This window comes from Branchiostoma floridae, chromosome 7 (assembly GCF_000003815.2).
Source record: "Branchiostoma floridae strain S238N-H82 chromosome 7, Bfl_VNyyK, whole genome shotgun sequence".
In the NCBI taxonomy this organism is placed as follows: domain Eukaryota; kingdom Metazoa; phylum Chordata; class Leptocardii; order Amphioxiformes; family Branchiostomatidae; genus Branchiostoma; species Branchiostoma floridae.
The window spans coordinates 13,852,733-13,875,748 of record NC_049985.1 but is presented as its reverse complement, the minus strand read 5'-3'; the positions used below and the strand labels follow the sequence as shown (position 1 = coordinate 13,875,748).

The following is a 23,016-nucleotide window of genomic DNA, read 5'->3' as shown; positions in this document are numbered from 1 at the left end:
TCTAATACCATAATAGAAAAATGTTCCCGGTGGTTTTAAGTTCACGGTGAAGTGGTCACCGCGAAAACCGCGAACATGAATCCACCGGGAACATTTCTGCATTTACAGTAACTGCCATAAAGACCAAGAAGAGAAAACAAGTCTAGACAGTCTTGTCAAAGCAGAGTTATCCAGCCTTACATAAGGCTCATTTTACAGATTCACAGAGAAATTTACAACACATGAATTCCAGATGCATTATAAATTTTGACATTAAAACAATTATCCCCTTTGCCCTAACATTTCGGTTGACGTATGAGTAAAATAGCAATACTCAATCTATAACAAATAAGCAATCTAAAGCTATGTGCACTGGGTGTCCTTTCAATTTCCAAGAAGTCATGTAACTTAAGTACAGGGATGTACCATTATGTAGCACAGCACAGGGAATATGCATGCACTGATACCGTATCAGGACAATTCGGCACTCCACCAACTTGGCTCTGCTAACTCGGCCTCAAACCCTGCTAACCTTGGGTAGGCTTGCTGACAGGGTTAAAGTGTTGGGCTGAGTTGGTCTGATTAGCAATGAGCCGAGTTGATAAAGGGCCAAAACGTCCAAACGTCAGAGATCCATTCCTCTGACAGACAGCATCAAGTCACTTGGCAACAAAAAGCTTGTGTCTACTCTATTCCACAAAGAAAACACCTGTGTTGTAAGATAACTACAACATGGTGATGCTTCAATCCCTTTAAGGTTAATATACTCTTACCATGCAGCCTACGTGGACATGAATCTCCCTAACATCGAGACACTTTGGACAAGCACTATAAATCACTGGCTCCCATCTTTCTTCACGGTATTAAAACTGTTGGCTGGTAATCTTTTAAATGCAAACAGTGCCCTTAGGGTAAAGAAGGACTAGCAATGCAATTCCCACTCTACAATATGGCGCTGATGGTGAATTGGCAGAGCACAGAACCCTGAGGTTCCAGGGTTTGACTCCCCTGACATGCTCCGATGTTGTTCCCTTACATATCTCTTTATGAAAATGAGTAACTTTGGTTAGGGAGTCCCTTGGATAGGATGTTTAATGAGGTCCTGTGTTTGAGTAGCCTGGAGTCTAGCCTTGTTTGCTTTGGTACACTCCCACCCTGCCAGGGTATCAACCTTTGCGAGCGGACCGAAGCGAACAACACTTGGACTTCAGGCTAGCGTTTGAGGAGCGCCACAGCCTGAGCACATTGAAGAGCCAATCACACTTGTGAAAAGAGTACAGCTTCATCCCAGTGTGAGTGGATCAAATAAATCTGTCTGGATATGCAGCTCGTACTCTTCAGTACAACCCTGGTGTGCAACACATTTACAATATAAACAAATAACAGAGCCTGCTTTGCAAGGCTTCATCAGGTATTGAACCAATGATATCATGAGTCTGGTTTATAAGAAAACAACTTACCATTCGTAAGGAGGGGTCTAATACTGTGCTGTGCTGTTTCAGGAGATCTTTCAACTCTTGGGGAAAATCAGCCAGATCTTCAGGGTAAGCATGGGCAACCTGTAGGATTGATCACACATTTAACACTGATTTAATCCCAGGTTACACAGTGGTTGCAGTAGGTTTGAATCTGGGAAGGAAAACAAAGTCAATGTGAGATGGTCGCCATGTTAGATGTGTATTATGACATGCTGATTACAAGGATTTCCCTAAATACAAGGAATTGGCTTTAGATGCCATGTGTTTGGCAAAGGAAAACTCATACAACAGCTCCTTCCAAATGTAATGTGTGGTATTTAGAATCTATTGACACTTTTTCTTTAGCTTAGCTAGCAGTGCAATGTTCTTTTAGCTTTCCACCTAAATACCGTCCGTAATCTTTTCTTACTGTGGCCCGAACACAATGCATTAAGATGGGAAACACCTTAAGTATGTGTTAAACAATTTTCCTTTATCCTCTAAATAAAGCTGAAAATACTGAAATCTACATTAAAATGAATTGCTCTGTGCTCTGTGCATGAGGAGGAAAGTCACCGTTGACCAATGAAAATGACAGAATTTGTGGGCAAGTACTGAAGTAGCTTGATAAAAGGCTACATAGAAAACATTCTGCATTTTCATGAAAATGTTGCCTTTCTAGTTCTGGAATTTGTGTGAGACAAGAGTGCCTCCTACCAGTTTTCAAGAGAAATGCAGATGAAGCCTCTGCCATCAGTTATATCTTTCAAACTACAATGAAGACTATTGTAACAATACAGAATCTGAGCAAAAAAAAGGCCCTAAGACTGAGTAGGCAAAGTTAACTAGTTAACTAAATACTGTTATACACCCTGCTCAAGTGGACTAGGTGATGTGGTGCAAATATATACAACAATGTTGCATCACACAGGCTGTATGTTGAGTCTAATCAAATCCACAACAGTGCATCCTAGACAGAAAGAATAGATACAGAAAGACCACAGCCCTGACCTGTGCCAGAAACATGACCAGATCGTCCAGACTCTTGGAAAACTGCTGAGGCTTCAGGCGGAAGATCTCCACATTGGACTGGTAATGTCGGTACTGCTGTAAGAACTGACAAAACAGGTTATCATAACGTTAGTAAAGACAATATGTTCATGATATCAGCGCCATGTTGGCATAACGGTTAAGGTTTTGGGTGAAGAACACATAGGTCCTGGGTTGGAGTCTCCAGGATTTAACAATTTTTCTGATATTAACTTTTACTATCGGGCAAGTACATAAAAATTTCACTTGCCCAAACCAACTTTTACCTGCCCAAAATTTGAGAACAGTAACGTTTTACAATGTATTTACGCTTCAAGCAATGGAATTCTTTTATCCATAATTTGTCTCTATTTTTCTGTGTCAACCAATGCTTGATGCCATGACTGTGAGTTCAGAATAGCAACAAGTATTTCAAAATCTCACTCGTGGAAAAATCTTACTTGACCGATCGGGCAAGTGGAGTAGGAGTTGTGCTTACATGCCCGATCAACACTTTCACTTGCCCTGGACAATCGGGCTAGTGGACTTGTCCAACCCTGGTCTCCAGTCCAGACTTATAAAACATGCCACAAATGTTGTACCCATTCACTTGACTTTCCTCACTCCACCCAGGTGCTGAAATGGGTACCTCCTGAGTTTGGTATAGGAGGTTGGGAAGGTGGAGCCCATCCTTCTCCTGCGTTTAAACTTAATGACACAAAAAATGACATGGTTCTATCTATTCACCAACCTGAAATAGATGAATTTGTCATCATGATTGACCCTCCGTTTTGGATTTTTCTGAACCTCCTTGCGAGGTGGATCTAAAACGGTTTCTAGTTATCCGGAATTGCGAATTGTCATCATGAACGCAAAAGCGGCATGGATTCGGAATACACTCGGGCACCTGCGTTCATAGTTGGTGGTGTCATAATTTTAAACCTGTCAGTCGGGTATTTCGGCTGCATTTTTAATTGTAAAATTCATTTTTAATATCAGGCTGCCTTCTTGTCAACTGGGGAACCAACAGTCCTGATATCGGAAGGGTGATGTGTCTGGACAAGGAGGTTAAAACCTCCTTGGTCTGGAGATCCAGAGTACGAGTAGACGTATCAGTTCAGTATCCGTTAGTAGAATTTTTCAGAGGTATTTCCAGCTCCATGGCCATGAAGGAACACGGCTTAAGACATTGGTTCAGTTTTTGACCGTAGACCAATAATCTGACGCAGAAGTTCAAGATTGTGCAGAATCACAACAACCTTTAGCGGGTCAGAGGTCTTTTGCGTGAAAGTTTGCATCGTGAACGCAAAATGCAAACCGTTTGCTGTCGGATTTTAAGGTCAAACGAATAAAAACGTTTGATTTTTTTGCATCAAGAATGGGCCAAGAAGTCATGGATTTAACCAAGGCGCTTGATTTAACATTGAATGGCTTCTACCACTCCCAAGAGCTTGCGTGTTCAATGGATGCCAGACTGTTTCCAGGGCATATCACAGTGCGCAGGCAGATCGGGTTACACCCGGGGTTGCTTCGGAATACACTGGGTTTCGAGTCGTGTTTCCCTGCGTCGGGTTTCTCGAATTTTCAACCGAACGGAACCCTGAAATCAGGCGAAATCAATAAAGTCACGTGATAATTTACCGAACGGGTCCCGCTCAATAAACGCCGCAGTCGGGATTGTGTCGGTTTTCACGTAACTACTGGGGGTCACTTGAGGTCATGAGGGCCATCAGGCTCGATTACCAAGATAATGTAGGAATATGTCAATATCAATAAACGACCTACAGAATTGTTACTGTTTTGTTAATTACCTGAAATCTTTATTTGTACGTTACATTTTGTTAACCAGGGCAATTTAACAATTTTAGGGTGCCCGCTTTTTTGAACCGCCGTCACTTTCGGTGGCTAGTTGAACAGTGCATTATGCTGATTTCATTTCATGACTAATGTCGTGCATTCCCGTTCTCCAGGTTCGTGGATAGCGAGGATGGAGATGTGCTCTCACGGAGGACCTGATTTATCTTAAATCATCTATTGATTTATCCGTTTTGTTCCCATTGAGTTTGATTTCGGGTTGATTTGTTTGACTGTTTTTTCCTTTAAAGCTTTGTTCTCAAAAGTTCGTTTTGTTACTTGAACACTAACTCTAACACTACAAGACACTAACACTAACCCCGGAACTAACACTTTACGAAAGTTAACATGAACTCAGCCAAAGACAGTGCACACAGACTATAGTTTATCAACAAGGTATTAGACTTGATATTATCACTAGATAGAAAAGACACGATCAAGCACTGGCCGGACTACAAGTTCAAGACGGATCAAACGATCAACCAGACAACCACCATAGGCTGCAATTTTTCAGAATCACCGTAGTTCAAAATGCTGTGTGTCGGAATGGGTCGATAATGAGAAGAAATACCATTGTAAGGACCAGGCCCCACCACTTATGGGAGTCCCGGTCCATCTGGTTTAGGTTAAGATGACAATAAAGACGACCGACCCTTGTGGTCAGTAAGTACTCAGTAAGCAGTTCTGGAATGTAAGCCACTCACGTGTTCGGACCTCTCTGAGGTATTTCTCCAAGTTACCCTAGCTACCTACCTCGATCACTCGCAACATTTGGTGGACAGCGGTGGTTTTGGTACCTGACGATGGATCTCTAGCCTGCCACCGTGTTCAGCTGCGTCATTTGTCGGCCCGTCTCCTCCTGCAAAGCTTCCTCCACCAGAAAAGCGTCGTGTCTTGCCACCGACTCCAGTCCATCCGGCGAGGGCTACCTTCCACCGCCGTCGTCTGCCGGCCCCGCCGCTGCTGACTCCGACCGGCCTGCCGTCGGCTCACCAAGCCCACCGTCACAGGCCCGGCATGCCGCCCCCATCCGACTTAAGAGCCCGTCAAGCCCACGCCACTGCCTGCGGCCGCTACAGTACCGCCACGTAGCCATAGCCGAGACAAACAGACAGACAAGAGGACAACCACAATCGCCCCGAACTATAACTTACATTATGAAATAAAACTAACAAGTTTAACATACAAACACTAAAAAGCCGAACTTTTTCGGTACCACCCAGTTGTCCAGCATCCGGAATTTTTTTTCGTCAGCTTTCATTTCTTGTCACCGACTTAAGAACAGTTTAGAAGTTTATTACACTTCTTTGTCGACCTCCACTTTCCTTCGAACTACATATAGTTATCGAGGGAAACTATGGAAAAAGATACCCTTATTTTAACAGAGTACCGGTGTCAACCTCTGAATAGCAAACACCTATCTAAAAATTTTATCCAACTTAGTTTAACGTTTGCAATCTAGTCAACCCACGAATCATTACCGAACGCTAACGCAGAGATTTCACACGTTTGCAGAAGCGACAGTGACTTTCAAAAGGTAGTGGTACGGCGAAAAGAACCGTAAAAGTGTTATGTAGCTATTTTTACTTAGAATTATGTTTATCCTCAAGCTATTGGGCATATTTCTATTTTCAATAGAAATATCAATAGCTATTGCACTTGCTGTTAATATTATAATTCTTAATTTTGCAATTGTTCTTAATACAGTTAATTGTTAAATTAAGTTTTCTTAGTTGTTGTTAATTAATGTTGATTGTAAATTATTTTTGATTGTCCTTAAAAAAGTAACACTCGTTCTTAAGATAGTAACGTTATAATTTTGGTCCATTTTTTTAATGATTGATTAGCAACTGAGTTGTCGGCTCGGCAACAGAAATTGCTCACAAACTGTACGGCCTTTTTGTACTTTCAATTAACACATACAATTTCTATCTAATTTCTGATTGTAGCTACAATATGTTTTTTTTTCTCTTCCAGTGTCCCAGCCTGGAAGAAATTTTCTGATGATGGCCCACGTGATGTGTGGAGTAAACAGCAAAGACTCCGGAAAAAAAGACATCAACACCGAGCAAAGGCCTTCATTAAGGCAGCCGAGCTGACTAAAAAAAAGAAAAAAATTACAATACGATAGTAAAAACATCACATACACAAATAAAAACCACTAATATAACATACAAGAATTAACAAAAAATCGATGTCGCACCAGGGGCTCGAACTCACATTTCCTGCGTAAGCCGCAACTCACCATGTTCACGTCACATATTCATGAACGTAACCGAGTGAGCTATCCGTGAACGTAATGTTTCCAGGTGACAGAATATGCATATGTTAAATCCACACGTGATGTATGAATGTGGTTTGAAGACGTAGATGTGACAGCGAAATGATTTAGCTCAACGCGTTGCGTGCGCCGCTAGCGCTGCATTTGCGAATCATGGCTGCCCCACTGAGGGCGCCCTGTGCAGGTTCGATTCTGAGTTGTATGTCTGAATTGTATCGACGTGAATTATGTATGTTTACCTGTTTCAGCGGGGTTTCAGTGACTATATACAACTAACCACGCTTCCCTGACTTCCAGAATCTACGGTGCTAGCAGGTTCTATAGTTTTTATATTTTTAACCCCCTTGGTTTTTTTTGTCGTAATATAAGCTAAATATATGTATAGAAGAAAAAACGTTCTGGTACAAACTACAAAATGAAATAGAACTACAATGTGATCGTCTCAAGTTTCCTTTTTTATTTATTCATATTCTTAACGCTACAGCCGAGAAAACAGTCTACTTTCATTCTATAGCATTTTATATAATAGCACGTGACTGCAGGCCACGACGTTCACGTGGTTCCTTCGGATGTCAATCACTCAGTAGTCATGGTAACAAAGAGTTTTGCTACACGTCACTCAGCGGCGTTGCCATGGCGACATCCAAGCGAGGAAATCCCATCTGCCATGTTTGTTACTTGTTGCCTTGGCGACGACAGCTTCGGTAATGTGTCGTTGTGCCGAATCCGATCTGAAACCGATAAAATCAGCGGGATTAGTTCGGTCTTTGTTCGGGTTGCAGGAACCGCACGGAAACTACACATAATGTGTTCGGGAAACGGACACATCCGATTCCTTGCCGATCGGAAGCCTGCAGAACTGACAGAAGTGCGGGAAACACGGGCAGTTCCCGAGACTTTCCTGAATACATTTTCCGATGTAGAAACGTCTACTTTCCGTATGATTAATGATCTGCCTGCGCACTGTGTATACAGAAAAAACTCCTCGGCTCTAGGGCCAACATGACAGCAGGCCCCATGAGTTAGACCCTAATAAACACGTACACGATAGATATAACCTCTTCTATCTACTTTCTATCTACTACCGATATCTTGATTATAAATTGAGATCGGGGTTTGGTATCCTGGATATTCTGGCGCTCTATGGGGTTCCAAACCTCACCTCCTCTCTGTAGGATTCTGCGTCCCTTTTGATGAGGTTCTGTAGTTGGGGAAGGTTGTTGGGAAGCTGATTCCTGTTTCTTTCGCTCATGGTGACCGATCTTGTCGAGAAGAATGTACGGTGATCCTTGGAAGTCGGAGAAAACACAACCAAAACAGTTCCAGACACGATCAGCTGCACGTGTGATTGGAACATACCATTAGAAAATGTAGGGTAGCATTGATTTCGTTTAATTTAGAATATTAAAAAGAAACAGAATTTTCGAACAATTATTTTAATCTTATATGATGAAAACTTTAATTTCTATATTGTTTGTACAATGTGAGCGCTGGATATTATAATTTTACTGTTATATCCCGTAAGGTAAAATCATGGGATACCTATTAGTGAGTATGATAGTCTAGGGGTCATCACGACTGCGCGCTGTCGATTACCAAAACAGCGGCCGAGTTTGAACGTTTTCCTCCGTCTTCTTGAAGTTCTTCACCCGATTTCATCAGTTTCCGACATGAATCTCGTGCTATGGTTCGATCTGTGGTCAACTATAAAACACCTGAATATGGTGGTCCATATTAGGATCGGCTGAAGCAAGATGAGGTGTACATCAGTGTATAAGCACTCTGGTGCGTACGTATGTTGGAGCAAGCAGGTTAAAAGAGGGGTTCCCTCTTTCAACCTCCTTGGTTGGAGTTTCTCACTGAGTGATTGATAAGTCGTTTTGCCAAAACGACTCATCTTCCAGTGCCTACTTGAAGTGAGTGATCTTCGTACCATGGGGATGGTAATGTTTCCACAATCTCTATAGAAAGCCTTTTTTTCGGTTTGCTACCTTCAACCGTACAAGGTTGGATTCGTGCTGGATATGGAGAAAGAAGAAGTACTGTGAGTCAGTGACAGGAGGGTGACACCACAGACACTGAGACAGTGCTGCCTATATATAAGCTACATGTGCTTCACCTAGGAATGTTCAGGTCATTACTATGAATCAATACTTTCTCATTGTTCATACTAGACATCCTAAGGATGTAGCTCTTAAAGTTCTCCAAAGAGATATCATTTTATGTAAATTGTAATACAGATGTTACAGCAGGGTCATCACTTTATTTTTTTCAGATTTGCAATTATGGTGACTCCTAGTGGAATCCCCAATGGACTGGACGTTCTGATGACTGTGGCCTCATGTGCACAATCTCTCCTGGGTCCTCAAAGAACTCTGAAGTGCATCATTGAAGACGACTCTGACCCTGAAGGAAGTGTCTTGGTCAGCACCGCTACGGACTTACTGAGTAATCTCAACATTGACCATCCTGTTGGTCAGCTCCTGAACTCAGCATGTCAATCACACCACAGAACATACGGAACAGGCAGCAAGACTCTGGTGTGTATGGTGGGGTTTCTTGCAAGGGCTGCACGGCACTGCATACACATGGGAGTCCCTGTCTCTGCAGTGTGCCACTGTTTGGAGGAGGGTGTAAGGATGTGTTGTGAAGAGGTGGAAAAGACAGCAGTAGAAGTGGATAAAGAGATACATCAGAAATCAACCAACGATGTCATACAAAATTCAGGTTTAGAGGTTTACACAAATCCTAGCCTTGTGGCTCCTGTAGTAAAGATAGCCAGCACCTCTGTAACCGTCGACCATCAAGAATGTTCCAATGAATCCGATGATGTAGATGATATATCCTGGTACTTCGACTCACAACCAGAAACAATCACACCCTCCTCAAATGCACACAATGACACACTCCAAGTCCAACTTAAAAATGTAGGTACTACCATAACAGAAGATGCAGACTCACTACAGAAATCAGTGGAGGGAAAGATTCAAGAAAGCAATCCGTTGCCTCCTGATGATGATGATGAAGAGGAAGATGAATTTGCTGCTTGTTTTGAAGATAATCTCCCATCACAGTCTTCAAGTAATGCTGGTTCTCATGACAAAACTACTCACAAAGAATCCGCTGTGACTGAACCATCAAAGAAACCTGACATGACTCAGGAAGGTTTTGAACGGCTTTTGAGAAGCAAGCTGGAGGAAAGGAGTTCAAGAAACACTAGAAAATTGCAGATAAGAAGTCGACACCTAGGACTTGTTGATTTCTTACCATCAGAGACAAATCCTTCGTTGCAACTTGAAGACCTTGATTTTCTCAGCGTTTCAAAGAAGACAGACAATTACCCCAAAGAAAGTGAATTTCTTCAGGCTAAGGAAGGTTCTTCAGCATTAACAAGATTATCACAGGGATTGAGTCATGGAAGATGTTTTGAAATGCAGTTAGCATGTGAAGTGACTCAGCAGATACTGGAGGAAAGGCAAGAAATCTCACTTGTAGACATAATTCACACAAACACCTGTCTTGTGAGTGGAGTTGGTCATAAACATTCCTGTGTTGCTGATGGAATTGTTGTCAAAGTCGGTGCAGATCAATTAGCATCTATAGTCCAAGGGAAGAACAAACAGCAGAACATCTTAGTCATAGATGGAGACATTACTGAGAACTTTTGCCACAGAGGGTACAAAAAAGCTCTTGAAGTTTCAAGCATTGTGTATGGTGCTAGATATGGAACACATAAAGTTACAAAATCTTGGCTAGAAAGAGTTCAGGAGGTTATAGTAAACTATGACATAGGGCTGCTCATTGCAAAAGGCATTGTGGATCAAGATGTGATGGAAGTTTGCATGTCTATGAACTGTGTGGTGGTTCAACAGGTGAAATATTCCACACTGCAGACTTTAGCTGATGCCACAGGAGCAATCATCCAAACTTACGTACACAACGCAACAAGTCATGATGTGGGGACTGTGACATCTCTGGAGCTGTTGGAGTTGGAAGACCACACATCACAGAGTACCAAGGGACCCCTGGTGTTGATTAAGATTGTCACTCCAGAACGGACGTGGAGCGTTGTTCTCTGTAGCCTGACTAAAGCAGAGCTGCATGATGTGGAACAGCACTTTTGGATATGTATCAATAGGTAATGTGTGATCTCTACCATTGTCCATAGGATGCTGGGAATAGAAATTGGCCAAATAGACTCAATGATATCACAATGGTGTGTGTCTGTGGTAACGTAGTGCAAATTGAACTCCTCTGGCTGGCTAACTCCTATTTGGTCAGTCTGGTAGAGATTAGGTATTCATCATCATCATCATCCTCGTCACAACTTTGCAGTGCTTGCACTGAGGCTGGCCGTAATTGTAATGCGGACTTCTTTCCCAATCATGTTTTTTACCGTATGAAAATATTTTGTTTATTCTTATGTTCTGATGTCATTGAAATATGATTTAATAGATGTTACACCCTGATTGTCCTCGATGTAAGGTATGACCAAAAAATGTTTATTGTTGATATTTGCTATCACAAACAATACAAATGTATGTTAAAAGCACCTGAAATATAGAATACATTGAAAAACTTCAATTAAAGTGGGACATACAATGTAGTAGAGTACTACTACATACTCCCAAATTTCATATTATGCTGTCATTTTTCAGGTTGAAGAATGCATTGTCTGAAGGGAAAGTCCTTCCAGGTGGCGGCTCACCTGAACTCACCTGTATCAGATGTCTCAGGGATACAACAGGTGCAGATTTTCCCCGGGTCAGCCTTCATCAAAGTACTTGGCTTTCATCTTGCATTCATCAGTTCAGGTATGTTATATGTTAGACATAAATCTTAAAAGAAAAATTTGTTTTTAGAATGTGTTAAATGAAGGGTCACAGAAAGTTTTGTATCTGAAAAATCAGAATCCTTGATTGTTTGGAGGGAGTCGTAGATCATCTTCATGTTTGCTGTACTGTATTGACTATTGAGTGATGTTACTGTTATAAAAGGTACAAAATGGACATGTCTCTCTGTTCATAGGATAGTGGTCTTTTCATCGCTCGCAGAAAGCTTTGAGCAGTACTTGTTGTCAGTCATGGTCAACTCGGGGCGATTCTCATCTCCACATCACGCCAGGGCTGAACTGGAGTCTTTACTTGAGGGAAAGCAAGAAAGTAATATTTCCTTAGAAAGGGTTTTAGATCAGAAACAAACATTAAAAACTGCATCAATTGTAGATGACTATAAAGTTTTAGTTGGTGTCAACCAGTCGACAGAACATCAGATGTCAAAGAAACGGGATTCTAGCCTTTTTGGAGGTAAGGTAGGGACACACATCTTTCCCAGACCTGTTGAAGAAGGTAAACTAGAAACAAGTAGGCAAGAGAAATCCAGGACAGAAATGCAGCAGAGCTCTGTATGTTGTGGGAGTTGGACCGAGGATTCAGGTAGATGTATTGATGGTGAAGTGCTGGACTGTATGTGTAAACTGGCAGCATGGAGAAGTGCCGCATCACTAGTTCAATTGGTGCTGAGGACAGATACAGAAATCATCAATGGACCAAAGGATGATTCTTATCAAGTCTTGTAAAACAACAGAGCAACCTGAACATCTAACTTCATTTCGTAAACATCATTTAAGGTAGCTTTGGTCAAAGATTTTATATGAGGATTTCAAAATTGTCTCCCACCTGACATGGCACATCTCTCCTGGCTGAGAAGTCAAGTGACCAGGTTTGTTCCTGTTCAACAGTGCCACCTTGCAGGTTGCATCAAAACTGCATATTAGTTACAAAGCATTGTATCACTATCACCTTTAAAGTTTAAGAATAGCATACATGTAGAACTGCATGTTTATTTGCATCAATAAACAATTTAACATCAATCTGTTGCTGTGAGAACATTTCATTAAGCTGTTAAGTCTGCCTTCCATAGAACATAAAGATGCTGTTAAAACCTACATGTTCTGCTTTCCTCGGTATCTTTAGTTATCATCATAATGTTGGACTACTCTGCTTCTCCAGACATTTCTGTCTGTCATCTTATCATCAAGCTTTTATTTACCATGTCAACTGTTTGGGTCATCTGGGCGCAGTGCAAGACATGTGGCTCCTTGCTCAAATGGTCCTTATGGTTGACTATGATGCGCCTTGCCTCTGTGATCTTCTACCTCCCAATTACAGACTACACTAAGCTTTCTCCTGCTCTGTAATCTACTTCTCCCAGGTGTGGTTTTATTATGTCCAGGTGGGGTTTCTCCTTGCACAGTCCTTGCTGTTTTACTCCTCCCTTTCAAACATCAAAAGTGTAACAGTCGCAACTCTAAATAGTCTAATTGGTTGTAAAATGGACCCAACCATCCACCCATCTGGGAAGAGCCTACTATCAGGTTAACCATGTGTATAATTTGCTTGCCGGCTCCTTTGTAGTTGTTGAATGACATACCTCACTAACAAGCTGTACGTTCTTTTGTGTTTGGAACAGTAAAAGAGTCCTTCAATCAAAGCTAATTTTGCCCTGGAGATGTTGAAAATTGGGCTTTCCAATGTTTCTTGTATAAGTTCTTTGTTGTGTTAAGGGAAGAACATTACCCTCTTTGGTATAATCAAGACCATTTTCAAAACCCAGCATGTAATTGTCAAGTCTGTGTAATTGTTTGTTCTGTAACACATGCAAAGGACATTTGCTATTTAAGTTTTTAGCTGACTAAAAAAGTCATAACTTGATTATCCACCTAAAAGTAAAAGCATGCTGTTATATTGTGTTCTTTACTAATCTTGGGCATACAGTGCAACAGTTAACAATATAATAAACCAGTCTTACACAACAGTGAAAACACTCTGCGCTGTTTACAAAATATCGATCAACTTTTGACCTCCTTTAGTTAATGAAGGAGAGCAAAGCTGCCCTGTTGTAGCAAGGAGCTTTTATACAGATGGCCATCTGTATATTAAAAGCTCCTTGGTTGTAGAGAGGTGGAAAAGAGGTTGTCTGATTTTTTTGCCATTTCTGTTGTATTGGTACTTACTAGTACCTCTTTCAGAGCCCATTTTTCTTTTGTGGCAATTTCCTGCTTGAAATTAGAAGGGAACAGTTTTATTTTCAAAATGATGTTCTGGCTAGAATACTGATGTCGCCTGTTCAGGGCATTTAAGATACACCAAACTGAAACAGTCGCTTAGCATTTTTTTCAGCGGAATCTTTTACTCTCTTCATTACTTCTTTTTTCTTGTGTTCTTTCCCTGCGTTTATTGCCGTCTGAGGTCAAGAAAAGTTCAGGACTTCCCATATGGTGGTCAGCCTGGGGTCAGTAGGCGAACATAAACATCAGTTGGTTTATTCACACAAGTGGCCATAAAAGTCAGCTGGCCAGTTGTCCTCTGTACTCCCTCACCCCAGGTGATATATGACAGCAATTCAGCCAATTAGGCCGTCTGTTTGATGTGATGTTTATGTGTCGGGAGCATTGGAGGGTTTTTAAAGTATTGAGGTAAGGCCTCTCAGTATCAACACTCACATCTGTCCATAGATGACTGTTGACCAAGAAAAACTTGGATAGACTGTGTTAGGAGGGACTTTAAGGTGTGCAGTCTAACAGGGGTGGACCCACTGGACAGAGCTGCATGGAAGCGTGGTGTGAAGACTATCTGACTGCTGCTAACCCCTGTGTCAGGGATCCCAGCAGCAGGATAATCAAATAATGGATAGTACTTTTCTTGGAAATCCTTGAACACTTTATCCTTCCCTTAGTCTAACTACTTGACTGTTAGGGTACCACAGACTGGACCACTGAACCATTTTTCTCCACCCTTCTGTTTTCTATTGCTTTTGCATTAATTTTTGCTTCCACCCAACATCTGCTGGAGCTTAAACTGTTAAAGGGGCATTCCACTCCACACGGGAGTGTTATTTTCCGATAGATATTCATTTTAGGAAGTGATAACTGCATACGACTTCACATTATACGATAAAGTACCCAGTTGCTCCACATGCCTCAAAAGCATTCAGTCTTCTACTAAACTCCCCAAGTACCCTCTAATTGAATTAGTCCTATGGCTGAATACAATGCAGAACTTTTAGGTAAGGTTACCAAACTAATTTCAGGTTCGCTGAGAAATTTCGTCTTGTTCTTGTATTCTTTGCTATCTTATGAACAATTTGCCTTCTCGGTGTGCTCAGCGTACCTCATTTATTCCGAAAATATGTACGATAAACAAAGTGTCTATGCGTATAGTGAATGCATGGGTAGGGTCTGCATGGGTTTAGTGAGTGTCATTATTGTTTTATAAAACACACATTACGTAATTCATCCCAAGGTGATTCGATTGATTATGTATTCATTGAAACATTATTTATTGGAAAACAAGACTCCCTTCTGGAGTGGAATGCCCCTTTAACTTCACAGGTGCTATACGTAGGTTGTTGACTTCTTTTGTCTGTGCTTTGTATTGATATAGTACAAGGTACGATGCAATATACAGTATACTAGTAGTATGATATGTTAGCACTTGAAAGAAATGCATTGACAAAAGGCAACCTAAGCAATAATAGCTTTAGAATGGCTGTAGAAGTTCAATTTTCAATGTCAATTCTTTTTGCAACCTTCTTCTTTATAAGATCAAGGAGCTCCTTGGTAAGATGAAGCATTTCTATTCTGGATCAAGGCCTAATTTTTTGGGTTTCCAATATTTAAGGAATCCTCATGCAGCTTGTTTCCATGCTGTTTTTAGCTCAAAGTATGAAATAATGAAAAAATGTGGGAATGTACAAAAATGTAGTGCAGCAGATGTCAATGTCATGCAGATTGCCTTATCCAGAGTATTTCCACTTTTAAATGTAGGAATATTGCTTTCTAATAGCTTGCCTGGGAAAGCAAAATTATCATTGTCTTTGATTTTTCTCACATACTCAAAGTAATCAAAACTTAATTAGAATTTTTCGCACCTTGTGTGTGGTCAATAACAAATGCTGTGCCATAGGCATATGGCTTTTTTACTTACAGTATCAAAAAACTGCTTTTGTCTGAACACACGTCTATATTGAATAGTTTGTTTTCACAGACATGTTCAGACAAATGATTGGATGCATCAGCAAAGGTTCTTTTTACTTAGTTGCTCATGGAGATTTAAAAATTCAATCCTTATTTCTATACCTCATTGATTTGCTCAAAGATGATGTAATTGGTTTGTACTGACCAAAGAGCTTACTTTATATAGCTTACCATGATTTGAATATTTGCTATAAATACTAATAACAATTTTCAAAGTATGTCAAAAAGTTTAGCTATCTTTTGCTTGTCAGCACTTAAAGTAGAAAAGGGTGAAATACTGTTTGGTATTCCACGTTTATCCGATTCATTTTTGTAGTGTGAATGTTATTTTGATTGTTACAACTGTCAAAAATGAAAAACCCCATGACGTTATATCTCTGCCAATGTATAATCTTGACATAATGGAAAGCAAACAATTTTTTGCAACGCAATTACTTTGACTATCGCAATTAGTATCTTGAATTTGTCCAGTCTAGATCTTTACTACTGAGGAGTACGTAGGTCTTTCCCTATGTATGTTGTTTAATTATATATGAAAAATAATATCAGATGACAAAAACAACAGCAAATGACTTGATTTTCCAACATCAGCAGAGCATTTATTCAGGAGCAATCCTTTCCCCAGAAACTTTACTTATCAATCTCTAATGACATTTATAAGCAGTGACAGAAGACTTGGTGTAATGATACCGTAGTTACATGTATTAGCATCTACAATGTGCATTATTGTTTCTATTTTAGATTTGCTGTAGTTTCACTGACATGACAGTTATGGTCTATGTTTTTGACATGCTTGCCTCTGTAGTTTATTTCTTGTTCTCTCAACATGTGAAGGCCACAGCCTCTCCATGGAGCCAACTGGGTCTCAGGATTAGTTCAGTAACCCAGCAAACATGATGTCCAGGAATTCGTTCACGGTCATCTCCTTGCCCCTGTCCCCAGCATACTTGTCCATCACAGCCTTGGCCTTTCCCCCACCATACTTATCGGCATGCTTGCCGTAGAAGTCTCCGGCCTTCTTTATCATCTCCATGAATGACATAGTTCCACTGTCATCCTGAAAATGGAGAAAAGTTAATATACACATCTCATTAGGGACTGTATGATATTTATCAGGGGGGGAGGGCTGGTGCGTTAGGGGGGGAGGGCCATGTTAATTTTTTTTAGGTAGGGGGAGGGCCATGTTAATTTTTTTTAGATAGGGGGGAGGGCCATCTTAATTTTTTTGAAAGAATTGTTTATACTCTTTTTGTTTTGATATCTTGACATGGCCCTAAAACTGATAAAATAAGCCTTCTGAATAGCCTAAAATGCAAGAGCTTCCGGGGGGCTTTGCCCTCCTAGGCCCCCCAAAGTGGCGCTGCCCTGGACCAGTGTTCCCGCCAGGCATACGTCATTCCGTCTACAGACTTATTTTTTTCTGGAAAGACGCACTCGGCTCGGCTGAGTTTCCCAAAATATTTAAGTTACAAAGGAGGTGCATGGTAAATATGTGAAGAATCCAAAACTATACACTTTATTTTTTATTTAAAACATTTCTTTTGTTTCAAAAAGACAAAATTTGCGGCAGAAAAAGGGGCCGCAATGTTGTTGTCAAGTGTCGATCGAGTCGGCTGTGCACTGGCATTGGCGTCCGTAGCACATGGCGCGGCACGCCCCCCTCCCCAGACGGACTGTCGATCGCAGCGCCCAGCACGTCTTTTCTGGCTACTCCTTCAAGACTACACCGGCACTGATCACTGCCAAAGATGCAGCAGATCGCCCTCCTTCGTATAATGTATAACGTTCTTGGTCTACTCTACTCTATGTAAAAAGAAATCCAGCGGTGAGCCAAAGATTTCACGCCGAAAACGGGGTTACCTGAGGTCGCACGAAACAAACGCACGCTCGTGGAAAATGACGTCGCGGCCTTGTAAAAACCCGACCGATTCGATAAATGATAAATTTGAGTAAAATCATGGGGCAAAATAGAGGGAAAAAAACACAAGGTGTGATGGCGCCGTTTATTCTATCGTCTGGAAAAACTACTAGCATTTGATGTGGGAGGGCGCAACATCGATCGCACGAGATAGGCATTCTTTTAATATTCAATGCCGGAAAAAAATTGGCAGGATTTTTCCATGGGCTGACGATTTCACTGGCTAGAGCCCTGTTTGGAAGCATCAAAACCCCAAAATTTTCATATAGACATGCATGACTAGACAAATAATACCAGGGCCAGATCACGGACTGCTGATTCCCCGAGCTTTTTTTTAGTATTATAACGTATTTTTGGGGAGAGGGCGGACGTCGATTACTGAAAAACGGAGTAAAAAATGCAACCGGCATCCAATTTCAAGGGCATAATTTTCCTCTCAAGTTGCAGGAAATTCTGTTTTAGAGGGTTTGAAAATCCAAATTTTCCTGGGGGAGCATGCCCCCGGACCCCTGCCCCGACGCTGTGAAAAAATCCTGGCGAGAACACTGGTGCCCTTGTGCCCTGACGTCTATATTTAGACTATTTTTAATATCGGTTGTTTTTCTACCTGTTTAATGATGCCTGTCGGGGGGAGGGTCATGTTGATTTTTTTTAGGTGGAGGGGGAGGGTCACGTTAAATTTTTTTCAGATGGGGGGGAGGGCCATCAAAAATTTTTTTGATCCGACTTCCAATGCACCAGCCCTCCCCCCCCGATAAATATCGTACGGTCCCTTACCTCCATGAAAACTGAGTCATTGTTTTTGGTCTGTTTGTCTTGTTCCCATAGCCACTCACTGCCATAAAAAAATTTTAGGGCAGAGAGTGCAAGGAGCCCCGGAAGAAATCGTGTAGTAGCCAGGCTATTGTTCCCACTGTGGACACTGATCCAGGTCCAAAACTGAGTTGTAACTGGAGAGGGCCTGCATGCCTTTTTCCGTTAAGCGTTACGAGCCATTTTAATTCACCGTTAATCGTTACCGACCTGCTCTAATTCACCGTTAAACGTTATCGGTATATTCGTCGTGAAGCGTTATTGGTCATTTTAATTCAACATTAATCGTTATTTGCTATCCCGAATTCACCGTTAAGCATTACCAAGAAATTCTTCGTAACAAGTTATACCCACGAAGTCAAATGCCAGATAGAGTCCCTCAGAAAATGTGGGAAATGGCGTTTCAAAGGGTCCAGATTTCAAAATTTCTTAGAGTTTCCCGGGCTTCGGCATTGGACATGGTAACAATATGCTGCTGAAGCGTCGCCCTTAAAAACCTTTTTCACTCATACGGATTTCAGTGTCAAATTTAGCTTAGTTTCAGGCAAAATGTAATCCTCGAATACAGAAAATGTCTCCCTTGCGACATGGCGAAACTGATATGCTGGGGGCGTGGGTCGTCGCCCCCAAAACTTTTCTCTGTAATAAAACTATGATGGCATTTAATTTAATTTAATTAATTTAAATTAGCAAAATTTGTCCTTCAAAATGCAGAAACGGCGCTTCAGACGGTCCAGATTTTAAACTTTCCCTGGCCTTATTTTGCAGCATGTCGTGCCTTCCGAGCTCGAAATGGTAAAAATATGTCGGGGTGGAGGTCTAAGCTATAACCATGTGTAATTTTAATGAAAAATGTCATTAAGCTAGCTTAGTCTGTTGGAATAAATTGCCAAAAAATGCAGGAAATAGCATTCCAGAGGGTCATGATTGAAAAATTTTCCCGGGGGAGCATACCCGGGCCTCCTGAATTTACCATTAAGCGTTACCGGGACTCCTGAATTCACCGTTAAGCGTTATCAATGCAGACCTTCACTGGAGACTGGCAGGATGGGAAGGTTCAGCTGCTCTGTGCCCAACTTTCTTCAGAAGACTGACAGAAAGTGAATGTTGGCACATATTCAAAAGTCAGGAAGAGGAGGATGGCATGTTGCCATGAAGTGGACATGGTTGTCCTATGTTTTGTCAAGAAGTTTACAGGGGTATGAGGTCTTCCATTTCTTGTTCTGGTCTCGGATGTTTTGAACTACATGAATTGTCTGTGAAGGTTTTAGGGATGCCTACATTCTGGCAATAAAATCAGTAGCAGTAAGATAAGCCATCATATACATTATACTTGTTTGCTAGAGATGCACACAATAAAATAACACATTCACCTTTTTTTGGTTAGTCATTCAAATAATAAGTAGAACAATGTCATGTCACATCTTACTACAGATACTTAGCCAAACTACTGACTGCAGTTTACTTCTGTAGCATAAGACCAATGATAGTCCTAGGAACAAAAAGTTACCTTGTCATTTTCCACAAAGATTTTCCTGAGATCTTCGATCTCTTCAAAGACGGCAAGAATGTTGGACAGCTCCTCCTTTGTCAGCTTCTGATCCTTATTGGCATCAGCCTTCCTTCTTACTTTCTGGAAAAAATAACCCACATAAATCAATAAAGACTCTGCCCAAATCCTGCCACCCTTTTACTGTTCTCACATCAGCTACATCTTTCCAATTCCTGTTGTTGAATGCTTCATTCTGACTCTTTGACACTGAATATGTCTGGCAATAAGATAAATGTACACATGTAAGAAAAAGACGGAAATTGTTACGAGTATACAAGAATATGACCGAAATCTATTACTACATCCTTGTATATAATACATAACAGTTAGCAACAGCTTGATTATCGGTTACATGTCTAGGTCCTTAATAATTTAAAGCCATAATGATTACCATTATAAGGTCCGGTGATGGGTTCAGGCCCACTGATTTTAGGGCATTCTCCAACTCAGACCAGTCCATTTTGTCGTCATCGCCAAAGAACTTGGACAACTTCTCTTCATTCATGGAGGCTGCCATGTTGCGCTGAAAGTAAGTATGAGATTTACCAGTTAGAAAAATGCAGTTATAGGCTGTTTCCTTTGATCATGGTTAAATGATAGTGCATTGTCATAACCATGGGGCCAGTGGATTCAAGGGTTCTCTTTCCTCTTTTTTTCCCCGAAAGTAGTTACAAGGAATTTATGTAGTCTATAGTCTATTATGAGCAGTGCCATTATTCTGGATCCAGTGCCCAGAACACATATTTTTCATGGTACATAAACTTTTTAACAGAACTGGTAAAGTGACCAGGAGGAAAGGCGTCAATGAAAAATGAACGTAAAGAAAAATGCCCTTTGCCCTGTGGAATTACTTGGATGGGACAGGCTACTGATATGCATAATCCTTGAAAAGTTGAAAAACTGGTTCGATCACTATGCTGCAAATGTCTGCTTTTGTTCAACCTGTTATCTAATGAATTTCTGGCTCTGATGAAGGCAAAAATCCTTCAGATTTTCATTCTTTGGTTTCCGATTATTTCCTGCTACTTTTCCTGAAAAGAATCTAAGATGTCTTTCTCAAAGTATCCTTGTTAAAGACAAGCATAACCTACAGTTGGTTACAGAGTTCTTCTCACACAGTTAACGATTTTTGCCTTCCGATACTTTGGTGGACTTGATAGTGCAGTGTTATAGAGTTGATAATATCTAGACATCTCCTAGTGTCATCTAATAGAAATATGATAGATGAGAGCAAAACTAATTTGTGCTTCAAACACATACCTGTTGTGTTTCCTTCAACCTGTGGAATTGCTGGTCGTAATGTGGGCGGGACAGGCTACTGACACGAATGAATTACCCATAATCCTTTAAAATGGTGAAGAACTGGTTTGGCCCTTTTTTATGCAAATGTCTGCTTTTGTTCAACCACCTGTTGTCTAAACGAAGATGAGGCTTAGAATTTCTGCCTCTGGTGAAGACACACCTTCTTTGGGATTTCAATTTCGGTTTCCTGAGTTTCCAACCACTCAAATTCCTGATAATTTTCCTGAAAATAATCACTTTTGGAATCTGAGAAGCCCAACATAACCTATTTCTTGGACATACTGTACTTATCCAAACTATCTGCTTGTGCATTCATTGGGGGAGGAAATCATCTGTAGCGAGTGGCTGACCTAGCTAGCTAGAGTATCTAGCGAGATCGACTCTTGTGGTCAGTCAGTTCTAGAATGTAAGCCAACATGTCCAGACTTCTCTGAATTATCTTTCCAGGTTACCCTATATAGCTAACTGGGCCACTTACTACATTTGGTGGCAATGGTGGGATCTGGTCGTTACACATCCATTGAAACACATACAAACCACACTAGCCCAAAAACCTTTTGACTGAAATTTACAAAGGACTGTTTTTTGTTTCAATCTCTAGCTTTGAATGATGCTGCACCACAAATCAAAGTTGAAAGGAAGGTTAAGATCTAATCTGTGCTTCCCTCCAACCAAGGAAATTGTGCTTCAAACACGTACCTGTGGAGTAGTTCTGAAGATGTGCTTCCTTCACGCTGTGGAATCGCTGGAATGTCTTGGTTTGGGCAGACCACTGAGATAATGGAATAAAGATGTTGAAGTACCGGTTTGGTCATTGTGATGAAATTGTCTGAACATATTCAAATTGTTATGCAAATTACTTTTTTTTTCTTTGATTTCTGAATAAACTCTGGTGTGGACAAACAATCATTTGGATCTTATTTTCAGTCTCTGATCGTTAAATTTCCTGATACATTTCCTGAGAGGAATCTTCCCAAAGGCATCCTGGGTATGGAAATCCAAGAAGCCCAACATAACTTCATTCTTGGACTCAAACTGTCTAAGAAGGCATTTCTTGGGGGTACATGTAATTGATGATAATTTATATGTACCCCCAAGGAATGCCCTAATAGACAGTTTGAATAAGTATGTCTGAGAAGGAAGGTTTGACAAAACACTTAAAAACACTTTAGCCCCAAACCTTTTAATTTATAATTCAAATTTGAAAATGACTGTTTTTGTTTGCAACGGATATTATGTCAAATTTGGATTTCCTTCCAAATTTAAATCATGATTCATTCATTCACATTCATTGACTAGACTACTATTCTACTCCATATGACCAAGTAGGTTGAAAAATCATCCTTGATATGACCTCCTCCTACAACAATATTCCAACTGCAAACATTCTTGCCACTCATATACAACATGGTAGGTGGTGCTGGTGAACATAGCTTTCATTCTACCAAGTTCTCGGTTCTACAATTAAATAAAAGGGCCTCCCCTTTTGACAAAATAATTATTCTTTTTTTGCATCCAATCTAATCTCCATGCCGTCGATACATTTATCTAATGTATACCTATAACGTCATACATATTTTTCCTCCTCAACTTTGGGCCTCCTCAGATTTCGAGAAACTATTCTGTCATGTGGAGCTTGTTGTAGAATGGATATTCTGTCTCTTGGAGTTGTGGTTGCATACTTTTCAGTATTTGCATTTATTTGTATACATGAAGAAGTTTTTTATCTTTGTACGAATCGGCTTCCACGTTTTTGCAAAGCTAAATTTCGGTGCATGTCTGCTATATATACCA

General features: G+C 40.8%; 3 protein-coding genes across 6 annotated transcripts in view; 1 reads left to right on the top strand and 2 right to left on the bottom strand.

Moving 5' to 3' along the window:
* LOC118419001 (protein SDA1 homolog) overlaps positions 1–7,970 on the bottom strand; it is a 131,844-nt gene extending 123,874 nt beyond the window's left edge. The window contains exons 1-3 of the mRNA XM_035825209.1: positions 7,763–7,970; positions 2,448–2,552; positions 1,440–1,538 (exon numbers count right to left, since the gene is read on the bottom strand). Coding sequence (XP_035681102.1) covers positions 1,440–1,538; positions 2,448–2,552; positions 7,763–7,957 — 399 coding nt within the window. The 5' untranslated portion in view covers positions 7,958–7,970. The remainder of the gene's footprint in view (positions 1–1,439; positions 1,539–2,447; positions 2,553–7,762) is intronic.
* Positions 7,971–8,171: 201 nt separating this feature from the next.
* On the top strand, positions 8,172–12,472 carry LOC118419789 (Bardet-Biedl syndrome 12 protein-like). 3 transcript variants are annotated; one of them, XR_004831658.1, is made up of 5 exons: positions 8,172–8,385; positions 8,876–10,738; positions 11,259–11,414; positions 11,629–12,283; positions 12,319–12,472. XR_004831658.1 is itself a non-coding variant. In XM_035826387.1 (4 exons), the coding sequence occupies exons 2-4, from the start codon at positions 8,886–8,888 to the stop codon at positions 12,176–12,178; spliced, it is 2,559 nt and encodes an 852-aa protein (XP_035682280.1). In that variant the 5' UTR covers positions 8,172–8,385; positions 8,876–8,885; the 3' UTR covers positions 12,179–12,472. The 3 variants fall into 3 exon arrangements, 2 of the variants coding, with proteins under 2 accessions (XP_035682280.1, XP_035682281.1); XM_035826387.1 differs by having other exon boundaries at positions 11,629–12,472; XM_035826388.1 differs by lacking the exon at positions 8,172–8,385 and adding an exon at positions 8,423–8,516 and having other exon boundaries at positions 11,629–12,472.
* Positions 12,473–16,214: 3,742 nt separating this feature from the next.
* Positions 16,215–22,000, bottom strand: LOC118420353. Of its 2 annotated transcripts, none has more exons than XM_035827128.1 (4): positions 21,922–22,000; positions 20,312–20,443; positions 19,879–20,001; positions 16,215–16,694 (listed from the first exon to the last, which is right to left on the bottom strand). In XM_035827128.1, exons 2-4 carry the CDS (start codon positions 20,435–20,437, stop codon positions 16,509–16,511), a joined length of 435 nt encoding a protein of 144 aa, XP_035683021.1. In that variant the 5' UTR covers positions 20,438–20,443; positions 21,922–22,000; the 3' UTR covers positions 16,215–16,508. The 2 variants fall into 2 exon arrangements, with proteins under 2 accessions (XP_035683021.1, XP_035683022.1); XM_035827129.1 differs by lacking the exon at positions 21,922–22,000 and adding an exon at positions 21,181–21,282 and having other exon boundaries at positions 16,383–16,694.
* Between the last annotated feature and the right edge of the window lie 1,016 nt (positions 22,001–23,016).